Here is an 11216-nt window from a genome sequence, read left to right as displayed (position 1 = left end):
GTAATAAAGCTTGGAGCTTGGTACTTTTGTAATTTGTCTTGCATATGTGTGATTGATCTCTGGGCACATATGTAATCTTTATATCCGGTTTTGTCTAAAAAACGGGTATGAAAATCTTGAACGCGATGAAAGATCAGAAACCCATGTCCCAGAGCTCTTCTTGAAAGTACGTAGCACTATATTACATATGAGATGTAGACCAACTACCAACTACCTAGCCCGCCGGCAAGCCTTATATATTGTTTGAGTTTGAATGTTTCTCCTGCAACGACTAATAACGTGCTAAATTAGAGTAGACTACCCACAACGTTACCATATTGAAAAAAAAACATACGCTACCTCATACCAAAGAAATATTCAAACTTGCAGCATTTATTTACATCGATGCTTCTAGACACACATGGGACCCGCATCACCATGAATGGCTACAACATAGGGGCAAATGGAAAAGAACAGGCAAGCAGGAAGATGAAGAAGGTAGCGCTCGGCTAGCTTTGTTTCCTTTTCGTTTTCATTTGATCACCGGCGTTATTATATCTTGAAGGCTTGAAGCAGTTGCATGAAGCTTCTAATAAGAGAGGGTCATGTTCATGGCTCCCTCTGTCCCTTTTTATCTGTCACCATTGGTGTGCGTGCTACGAGTTTGACTTGATTAAAAAAAAATACATGCAATATTTATATCTCCTAGTAAATTTGTTAAAAACTATATGCAAAAATATTTTTAATAATACTAATTATGTACTATAAATATTAATATTTTTAATCTATATTTTATTGAAGTTATTTCTTAAAAAGCGCAAACAACAGATATTTAGGAACGAAGAGAGTACATTATAGAAAAAAGCGAAGATAGCTGCCGTGTCCACCTGCCACTTCCAATACGCTAACGGCGTCGGTAGCATAGACGAGCATATTGATGGGAATGGAGCATAGACGAGCATATTGATGGGAATGGAGGGGCTGCCCTATAGGACAATTGTCCCCACTGTTTTTTTTTTTCACTTCAGGATCAGGAGTCAAGGCAGTGTGCTGCGTACCGGTGTGTGACGACGTGAGCCAGCAGAGACTTGGTCGTGCGAGAAACAAAGTTTTCTGTGCAGTCCACTTCGCACTAGGCAAGTGAATGTATTTAATACGTAGATAACAGTAGAAGATTAGTGTTCAATTCCTCCTTTTACTCTTCTCAAGTAGCACACGGTGCATTTCATAAAACTGCTGCTGATGACTGAAAATGATCAAGGGATTTCGCAATGATATACATGACGTTGAAGGCTCATCAGATTGAGCTTCGAAGAACGAGAAGAGAAGAAGGCCGAGTGTTTTCTTTCGAGCACTCGGCAAAATGTTTGCCGAGTGTCCGACACTTGGCAAATTTTGAAACGACGAAAAAATAGGATTTTTTTTCGGGGGGAGAAGGCCACCGGCCAGCGTCCGCCCGTCTTCGTCGAAGTCGTAAGTCGCCCGTCGAAGATGCATTGTTCTTGTACCTTGGGCTGGGCATAGGATGGGCGACAGGCCTCTCAACTGTCTACCTCATCTTGTTACTTAACCTGCGAAGTAGAGAATTGCATGGTTTTTGTTTTTTGATCGATTGTATGACCAGGTTTCATGTACACGTGACCTTGACTTGGGCTTCCTTGACAAGAGCATCGGATTGAAGCCGGCGTTATCAGAAACGCCGGTGCTAGTAGCTAGTAGTAGAGCATGCCTCCAGTCCATTATCATCAGTGCCTATATATATATACTTATATGAATAATAATGGTTGGGATTTGTGTTAATCTTTTCATTTTATAGAGTATAATTGAGTCTTTCCCCTTTGGTATTCCCTTAGTGCTAACTTTATTATGTATGTGTCAAAATACACAGAAGTGATAAAGACTAGTCTCAGGTCGATTCAGTACGATCGATCACTTATATAGTTATATTATATTACCCTCTGACCAGGGCTCGGAAAAGGCCCCTCACTAATCACACTGTAATGGTGACTTAATTCAACATTACAAATAGCAGCGAAGATGCGAAACGAAAAACATCACTTTTCATTCGCTCATATTGCGCTAGCCAATTGATTACTACAGATACCAGTCATACAGGCAGCTGTGAGCGAGAATCCTTTTTTTTTTTTTTTTTTGAAGCATTACTCATCAGACTGGGCTCAGAATGTAAAAAGACAATTTACAAAGATGGTTGCTTTAATTGAAGAACTACACAACGGATGATTGTTTTTAAGTGAAGAAGTATGATGGTAACGATTGTGAAAAAAAAGTAATTTTACAGTCAATACATAATACACAAAGACGCCCATAGACCAGAGGCAGCCCATACAACAGTGATGAATGTAAATCAACCCAACTCTTTTGAATCTCGAAGCAAGGCAGAGGTTGCTGACTCGGAAGAGACCTTGGAGTGGCCACCGGTTGTCGCCGTGGTCGCGGAAGAGGAGCTCTGAACGGACAAGGCGCCGATAGCACGTCCAGTGACGGCAAACTCCGACACCATCCTGTACATCTGAGGCGTGAGCTCCGGAAGCCTGGCGTCCTCTGACTGCAGGACGTGCATGGCCTGTGCGATGGACGGCCGTTCGTTCTGGTCAGGGTGCGCGCACCACAGCCCGACGACGAGCACCCTCTCCATGCACCTATCGTTGGCCTCGTCGCCGGCGGCCCTCAGCCGTTCGTCCGCCGCGTCGAGGATCGTGTTCCGGCCATACAGACCCCACATCCACTTGACCAGAACGAAGTGCGCACCGCCTTCCAGCAGGATCACGGGGCACCGGCCGGAGACAATCTCGAGGAGGACGATGCCGAAGCTGTAGACGTCAGAGTAGGTGCTCGGGTGGTGCGTGTTGACGAACTCCGGATCGATGTACCCCGCCGTGCCCATCACGGCCCTAGTGGTGTGCCACCGTGCGCCGTGATCACCGAGCCGGGCAAGGCCGAAGTCGCCGAGCCTGGTGCCGAGCGAGTCGTCCAGCATGATGTTGCTGGGCTTGATGTCGCCGTGCACCACGCACTGCTCCCACTCCTGATGGAGATACCGCAATGCTGAGCCCAAGCCGAGGATGATCTGGTACCTATGTGTATGTACCTTAAAAATCAATTAGTGCTTGGTAAAAAGAGATAAAAGACAGCCTAAATATTCTCACAACAATCACAATTCACAATCATCAGCAGGATGTTGTTTACCTTTCTGGCCACGTCAAAAAGCTCTCGCTGTCGCTGCGGTGGAGATGCCTGTCCAGGCTTCCTTGGGCCACCAGCTCGTAGACAAGCAGGAGGCCGTGGCGGCTGTCGCACCAGCCCAGGAGCTGCACGAGGTTGCGATGCTTGAGCCGGCTGATGATCCTCACCTCCGCCTCAAACTGCTTCCTCCCTTGCGCCGACGACTCCGATGATAACATCTTGATGGCCACCGGGCGCTCTTCGCCGGCAACAGCGAGCTTACCCCTATAGACACTTCCAAAGCCACCGCGACCGAGCTTGCCATCATCGGCAAAGTTGTTGGTGGCGGCCGCCAGCTCGCGGTACGTATACCGCCTAGGGCCGCTGGCAGCCACTCCTCTCTCGAGCTCGGCCCTGCTGTCGTCTTGTTCTTGGTAATCGTTGTCGTCGTCGCTGCTTCCATTTGGTGGTACTCCTCTTCCTCCCAACGATCTTCTTCTTTTGCGTTTCTGCTGCCGTACTAGAAAGGCCAGAACGGCTGCACATGCCAAGAGAAATAGCAGAGGCACTAGCACCGCGATTATCAGGATTCCTACTGATCTCTTCTTGGGATTCTGGATGCTGTCAGGTGTCAGAGGCAGCAGCGCTGGCGCCGGCGCTGGTGGTTCCTGCAGGGTGGATGTGAATGACCATGATAGTATCTGGTGCAGCTCGGCGTAGCTGCCAGTCGCCGCTGAGAAGCCCACGGTGACATACTCTGGCAGGTATTTGCGCAGATCGATAGTTTTGTTGACATTGTACCATGTGTTGTTGATGTTGAGATCAGCAACTAGCAACTTGGTGATATTGTTGTACCTGACGATGGCCATCTTGGTGAAATTGGACTTGAGGTTATTGTTCTGCGACGTGATGTTGGTGGATGCCGTGGAGTTGAGGGAGTTGACGTCGATTCCGATATGGCCGTCGCTTATATCGTCGTATTCCGGATTCAGAAAGGTGTCAAACTCCACCGCGATGATACCGGCGCTATCATTCCAGTACTTGGATTCCCTAGGGAGGATGCCCAAGGCGCCCCCTCTGCTGTCGCCGGCAGGCATACCAGACTCGGGAGGGACGAGGAAGAAGGCCAGCCCGTCACCACTCAAACCACTGCCAACCGGCATTATGTTGGAGTGGAAGGTGGTGGTGAAGCTGGCCATCTCGCCACTAGGTCTGTCCCATAGCCGCATTGCTTCCACGTATTGAGCCCGGCCGACGCTCCACATGATGTCTTTTGTCAGGTGAAGCCCTTCCGTATCCTCGATGGTCGCATCGCTGGTGCAGTTTAGCAATTCACGGAGGTTAGCAGGGCTTTGTGGATGGGAGAAGCTGAGGTTGAAGGACAGCGAGCCAGCCCCCGGGACATGGATGGACAGTAGCATCCATAAACAGCAGCAGAGGCTGCTGCAGGAGACGACGTTGAGGCCGGAGGAGGAACGGCAGCTCACTCTCACTACGGCCATTGTTACTTACTAGCTAGCATTTGATCTGTGGTTTGGAGAAGGAAGAAGGACACAAAATCTTGGGACAATATATGGTCTGATGATATGAGATGCACTAGTTCCAAACCGAGAAACAGAGCCCCATATCGTTTGGCTGGTGTTTTATAAGTCAGTCTCACAGACCAACGGGGGTCACAGACCAGTCACAGCGAAGCTACTAAGCAGTCTCCAATTCGTTTGATTGCGAGTCTGTGACAACGACTGGGCCAGCGTAGACTTTTTTTTTTACCCGGTTTTTTCCTTTTGACTCATCAATAGTAGCGTAGACTTGGATTGTCAAACCATCGTCAAGCCGTCCCGTGTGAGTCAAACATCTTTTCTGACCATGGACTGCCCATTGGAACAAGGACATGGAATGAAATTAGTAATACTAGTCCATCAATCCGTGCTCTTATATTAAATCGTATATTTTTTTTTCCTCTTTTTATTCATTTCCTAACACAATAGGCATAATGATATGTGGTGTCTACCCAATTGTGATAAACTTATCAGTTACAAGAGCTATTTTGGCTTAAGGTAGAGGACTTCTCATCTCGAGAAAACGCCCGAACCCCATGCCCTGCTCGCACATAGGGACCCGTAAACTGGTGAGAGGCCCGGTCCTTTTACCTGTGCTTTGGGAACGCAGGACAGGTGAGGTTTTTTTTTCCACACCGCACCGATCATAATTCGCCCCACCAAGGGTTCAAACTCTGGTCACTGTGGACGCCATCCCGAGGCTTGACCAACGCTCTGTGTACCAGTGAAGATATAGAAATCTTCATGCACCCATATCTTGATGAATCTAACTAGGAGTCATCTTTGAACGAGTAAGAGTATATACCACGGAATACTCTACATGACTACCCTATCACTATATGATCGAGAGTAATGGGAATTTAGAACCTTCCTAGTTACTAACAGTGGCCCAGACAGCAACAAAGCAAAAGGAAATCTACTATTCGACTACTCGTACTAACAATGTAGAGAACAAATTACGACAGTCAATTCGACCACTCGTACAGTCGTACTAACAAAGAAGAGAAAAAGTACCGATATTAGATCAGGCAATGTAGTGTAGTATTACTGGAGGGAAAAGACACGGCGATGAGAGGAGCTAGCTTACTTGAGCTTGCAGGCCTGGGCGCTGAGGGATTCTCGCCGGAGTATGTACTGGAGCTCGACGGCGGAGAGGGACCGGATCTGGGTACGCCGAGAAAGGCAGCCGGGAGGAGCCGAATGCGGATGCCGAACGGAGCTGTGTCGAGGTCCATGTCATCCGATTCTTCTCTCACCGGAGACGGAGGCCGGACGGAGCTCGCCACCTCGCCGCCAGCCGCCGGCTCTAGCTAGGGGGCAAAACAACAGAGCGGTGGGATTGGGATTTTTTTTTTCTTTGAGAGTAGAGGGAGTGGGATTGGAATGATCGTTTACTTGGCCTTGTTTAGTTCTACTTTTGGGATAATGTCAGAAATACTGTAGTATTTCGTTTGTATTTATCAATTATTGTCCAAACATTGACTAATTAGCCTCAAAAGATTCGTCTCGTAAAGGACAAGCAAACTGTGTAATTAGTTATTTTTTTTAACTACATTTAATACTCCATATATATATCAAAGATTTGATGTGACAGTGATGTGATGGAGAATCTTTGCACTTTTTGCATTTTGGAGGGGAACTAAACAGGGGTTTGGGCTGTTTTCTCTACTTGGGCCGTACCCAAGTGTATATCTGGTTCGAGTATCCGGTCCAATACGTGTATAAATTCGTAGATACTGCCTGTATTCGTATCTAAGATGTATTTGGAGGCGTATTCAGCCATATCCATATTCGCGCATTATTTAAGGTATACGTGGAGATAATTTCATTTTCCACGGACCAGGTTCCACGCACGGACCAGGTCAAAAAGCGTGAGGAAAATTCTTTTTCCACTGATTTTATATTATGTTGACGGTGTCACCACCGACTGACGCACTTAACAACCACCATCTCCAGTACAGTATAAACTACGTATAAATCAAAGTCAAGGAAGCCAACAAACTTGGATAAAGATAGGACGTTGTGTGGCAGACCAATTTAGATGGGGACACACGCGACACATGGAGTCCAGGAACAAAAACAAATCCCATTCAGCTTTGCAAAGGCTCTCCTGTCAGAAAGCAAGTTTAGCACCAATCTTCTCAGCACGGGCCACGGGGGGTTTCCTAACAACCAGAGTGAGTATACTGTACTGTATTTATGTCACTGATCAGAGTGTACTGTATTCAGAGAGATTCGTTCCAAATGGCACAGCCCATGTTAAACAATAGTAGATCACATTTGTAGTTAAACAAAAGATCACATTTGTAGTTAAACAATAGCCCAGGTTCCAAATGGGGCAGAAGAATCATGAATTACACTGCAAGAATTTCATCAACTGATCACAGCCCAAGTTAAACCCTGAGCCACAGTGCTGGCTATTCTCAACTCTCAGGATAGTAATTCTGTTGCTTCTTTGTTTCCTCAAATTCTATTTCTTCTATATTTACGTGCTATCTACAAAATTTGATATGGGGGATAAACCTGAGTGGAGACACATAGGGTATGAGCCAACTGGGTCTTCCCTGACCTGCAACACAACCAGCTGTCATGTATTTCAAACTAAAAAGCTAGAACTGAACTCAGAAATATAGTTACAAAAGCACATCATAAGTCAACATTCACTGTGCCTATTCTCAGGAAATACTTAAGACGTTTCTTTCATTTGCATGTAATAGATTTGTGCGCGATTGTGTGTTGTATAAAATGGAAAATTGCTCCCAGTCCCAGCAATAGTATACAACAAAGAATTGTTTCATGTAAGAAAACAGAGATCACACCTTAGTGCTTGCAATTAATGAATCACTTCACATTAAGCAAAAGCATGATTAGAAGCTATAAGATGCTCTGCTAGTGCTAGCTAGCAATACCTCTGCAAGATGAGACAACAGAAAAAGATGGTACAAGAGGGTTCAGAAGGTTGCATCATCAACCTAAATACAGTAATACATAACTGATCTAAGCCTAAATACATTTATTACAAGTGTTGCCCCATATCATAAATATCAACTATGCACATAATATGGCTCCTGCAGCAGAACTTCAGAGAAAAAGAAACAACAGGAACATCAACATACCGGAACTCCCCGAACGCCTCTGTGATGCAAAGTGTTTCAATCCCGCCTTCAAATTTAAACATGCCCATCTATTAGATTATTATAATAGCATGACTAATCAAATGACAGATTTGAGATATATTACCGCCAAGCAGCTCATCAAGTGCCTGGCTCCTAGTTGTAATCCGAACAACAGACTTCCGCTTCAAACAAGTCAAAATAAATCAAACAGCCTTAAAGGACAACACATACGAGAAGTAAAAGTGCTCAACCAGATTCAATAACTAATCAACCTTTGTCAGTTAGTTTACATACTACAAGCAGTCAAGCATTGGCTATCACTCATCAGAACACCAAATTGGTAAACCATACACTGATCAGTAGCTTAAATGCAATTTTCTTACCTTAAGAAGGAGATCGTTTCCTGTCATGAAGCCCTGGTTCTGTGACAAACAAACAGAAGACAATTTCAAGATACCATATCATACAGAACTGATTGCATGGAAGTTTAGCAAACAAAACCAACTTAAAGGGTCAGACCAGAAGTTTTTCAGCAGCCTCGCAGATCTTATCAACTTTTGCTTCAGATAAACCTTTGATTCCTGTAAGGTTCTGCAAGACAATTCATAAATTAGAACGATAGTCATATGTTCAGAATACTGGATAAATGAAAGCAAGCATGCAAGTGCCACAAACAAAGATATCAATTTAAGCACTTTGCAACAAGAATTCAGACAGACAGAACAAAGATTTGGGAGTTGGGATGCATAGTTCAGAACCTTCTTAGTATGCATCATTAGCCCATTGCAAGTGTAAATCCCTGCATCCTGCAGCTTCTTCACGTCTCCTGCATTTATCCCCTGAGAGATCACTGTGCCAAACAGATGCATGCAACACAGATTAGTTTCAGCGCAGGAACTATATATGCTGAGACCCAAATTAACAGCATTGGACAACAAAAATAGAAAATACAAGACAGCGTGAATCCTGTTTCCCAACAGAATATGAGCCCAAGCCTAAAACTCTGTGCCCCAAGTGCTCCAATTTGTAAGTAATTTCTAGAAAATTATAAGAGTATTCACACAAAAGTCCCAGGATAGAACGAGATAATATCAAATCCCACTGAACTTTGCTCATCATTTTGACGGAATAAACTCATGAACTCAGATTAAGGCTACATTCAGATCAATCTATGCAGCATACATTGGTTCAAACGAACTTACCGCAGAACTTCAATCAAACGTGGGGAAACAAACCCCACCAATTCATGCCACGACGCAAACACTAGTTTATTGTTTATTCCCAGAACCCTCGATATTTTGGGATCAGAAGGGGCGCAAAACCCCACTACGCACAAAACCCAACAACAACCAAGCAAATGCTGAGACCAAGCTGAAATCACACCAACTTCACTTCGAAGCAGCACCAGTACGGACCGAAATTCCCGAATCCGAAAGCAAAACGGCAGAATGCAGAAGCGATCTGCCGTGCTCGGCGACTGGAGCGTCGATCGATCAAGGTGGTACGACACAAACGGAGATAAAAAAATAATTGCTAGAAAAAGTATTTCACACAAAAGTCTCAGGATAGTACGAGCTAATTTCGAATTCGACTGCAATATGCTGATCATTTTGACAGAGTGAGGTCGTCAACTCAGACTGCGGCCAAATTCCGACCAATCTATGCAGAAGCAACGGTATCACACACTGATTAAAACGAACTGCCGCAGGATTTCGATCAAACGTGGGGTGGGGAATACTAGAACCCCACGAACTCATGCCATGAACAGCGAAACCCAAAACTAATTTTGGGGGAAAATCAGAAGGAACGCAAAACCCCAACTACGCGCACCAAACAAAATCAAACAAATGCCGACCCCGGCCCAAGCCATATAAAGCGCACCAACTTCGCTTCGAAACAAACACCAACTCGGACCGAAATATGCGAACCCAAAAGCGAAACGTCAGAAGGCGGAAGCGATCCGCCCGCAGTGGGAGGCGACTGCAGTCTGCAGCATCCGTCAGGGTGGTAGGATAGGAGGCCGCGCGCGCGGAGGCTTGACGGGAGGGGAGGGGAGAGGGCGCGACGTACGCTTGTCGATGGACTCGAAGCACTCCTCCTCGTCCTCGACCCTGTCGGCGTCTATGAGCTGGAGCTGCCCGCCCTCGTCAGCGTGCCTGGACGGCGCCATGTGCCTGCAATAATAGTAGCGCGATCGGGAGACGCACGAGGAGTTAAGCGCGAGCGCGGCGAGTGCGGGGTACTCGAACGGTGGCGAGAGAGAAGGGGGAGGAGCGGCGGCGCGTACCTGCGGCAGGAGGAGGAGGTGAAATTTTCGTATTTTGATCTCTTTTGAAAATAATTTCTAGAAAAATACCAACGCCAAAACAATTTCTGAAAATAGATCATTTTTAGACGTCTTAGCACATGACGCCGAGATATGAGGCTCGGCGTCGTGTCACGCCACGCCGAGGTACTGCCACGTCACGGACGACCGGGGTCGTCGTCGCCACGTTGGCGCGTGGGTCCGAGACGTCGGCGTCGTGTCAGCCGACGCCAAGTACCCAACATCGACGCGGTCGGACTGAGCGCCGAGCTCTGGCCCCATCCGGAGCGTGGCCCAGGCGGCCCAACAGAGAACGGTGGCCCAGCAGCTCGGCGTTGGGTCACTTAGCGCCGAGCCTCCAGACCTCGGCGTTACCCGACTCAACGCCGAGGTCTGCACACTTTAGGCCGCGCCGAGGCCCCTTCTTCTTCTTCCCTCCCCTCCTCCATTCTCCCACGGCTCCCAAATCCCCCACGGCCCCCACGAAACTCTAACCTCCCAAATCGACCCCCGGTGCCCGGATCTCGTCTCCCGAAGCTTCCTCGAGGTAATGGTCCCTCCCCTCCTCCATTCTATTCACGTAGATGTGCTTACATTGTCCCTAATCATTTGGAATCATGGTTGTTTGGTGATTTGGTATATTTGTGTTTGCATTTGCAAAATGTATGGCTTAGGATGATTGAGTGCATTGTTGTTTAACTGTTATATGTGATGAACATGTTAGGTTAGTTTGGTTTCTAGTTATTTTGGTCATTAGGGTTATTTGTTTATTGTAGGTGTCATTAGGGTTAGTTATTTGTTGGTCATTAGGGTTACTATGTATTTTATTAATTTGTTGGTCATTACATTTCAATTTGTTATGACCAAGGCGTTTTCTTCGTAACGTTAAGATGCCAAGACGTGGTAAAGCTCGTATTCCAAGGTAATCCCAATGTTTATTCATTATCTGTGCAACAAATAGAAAACCCTATGTTTAGGTTTGGTTCTCCGTTAATATGACTAAATTCTTTCAATTTTAGCTATGGTCGCCAGAGGACAAATCCCTACGACCTAAAGCCTCTCCCTGAGGTGTTC

General features: G+C 46.2%; 2 protein-coding genes across 3 annotated transcripts; both read right to left on the bottom strand.

Moving 5' to 3' along the window:
* Positions 1-2228: 2228 nt before the first annotated feature.
* LOC136531267 (L-type lectin-domain containing receptor kinase IX.1-like) lies at positions 2229-6077 on the bottom strand. 2 transcript variants are annotated; one of them, XM_066523934.1, is made up of 3 exons: positions 5809-6077; positions 3187-5033; positions 2229-3074 (listed from the first exon to the last, which is right to left on the bottom strand). In XM_066523934.1, exons 2-3 carry the CDS (start codon positions 4662-4664, stop codon positions 2345-2347), a joined length of 2208 nt encoding a protein of 735 aa, XP_066380031.1. In that variant the 5' UTR covers positions 4665-5033; positions 5809-6077; the 3' UTR covers positions 2229-2344. The 2 variants fall into 2 exon arrangements, with proteins under 2 accessions (XP_066380031.1, XP_066380032.1); XM_066523935.1 differs by having other exon boundaries at positions 3187-4476.
* An 892-nt stretch (positions 6078-6969) lies between these two features.
* On the bottom strand, positions 6970-10145 carry LOC136531272 (meiotic recombination protein DMC1 homolog B-like). Its single transcript, XM_066523940.1, has 8 exons — positions 10125-10145; positions 9908-10011; positions 8596-8687; positions 8357-8428; positions 8221-8259; positions 7962-8019; positions 7838-7883; positions 6970-7290 (listed from the first exon to the last, which is right to left on the bottom strand). Exons 2-8 carry the CDS (start codon positions 10005-10007, stop codon positions 7218-7220), a joined length of 480 nt encoding a protein of 159 aa, XP_066380037.1. The 5' UTR covers positions 10008-10011; positions 10125-10145; the 3' UTR covers positions 6970-7217.
* Positions 10146-11216: the final 1071 nt, after the last annotated feature.

The sequence above is a fragment of the Miscanthus floridulus genome, unplaced genomic scaffold (assembly GCF_019320115.1).
Source record: "Miscanthus floridulus cultivar M001 unplaced genomic scaffold, ASM1932011v1 fs_313_1, whole genome shotgun sequence".
In the NCBI taxonomy this organism is placed as follows: domain Eukaryota; kingdom Viridiplantae; phylum Streptophyta; class Magnoliopsida; order Poales; family Poaceae; genus Miscanthus; species Miscanthus floridulus.
Note: the sequence above shows the minus strand (reverse complement) of the source record. Positions and strands in the feature narration are given on the sequence as shown.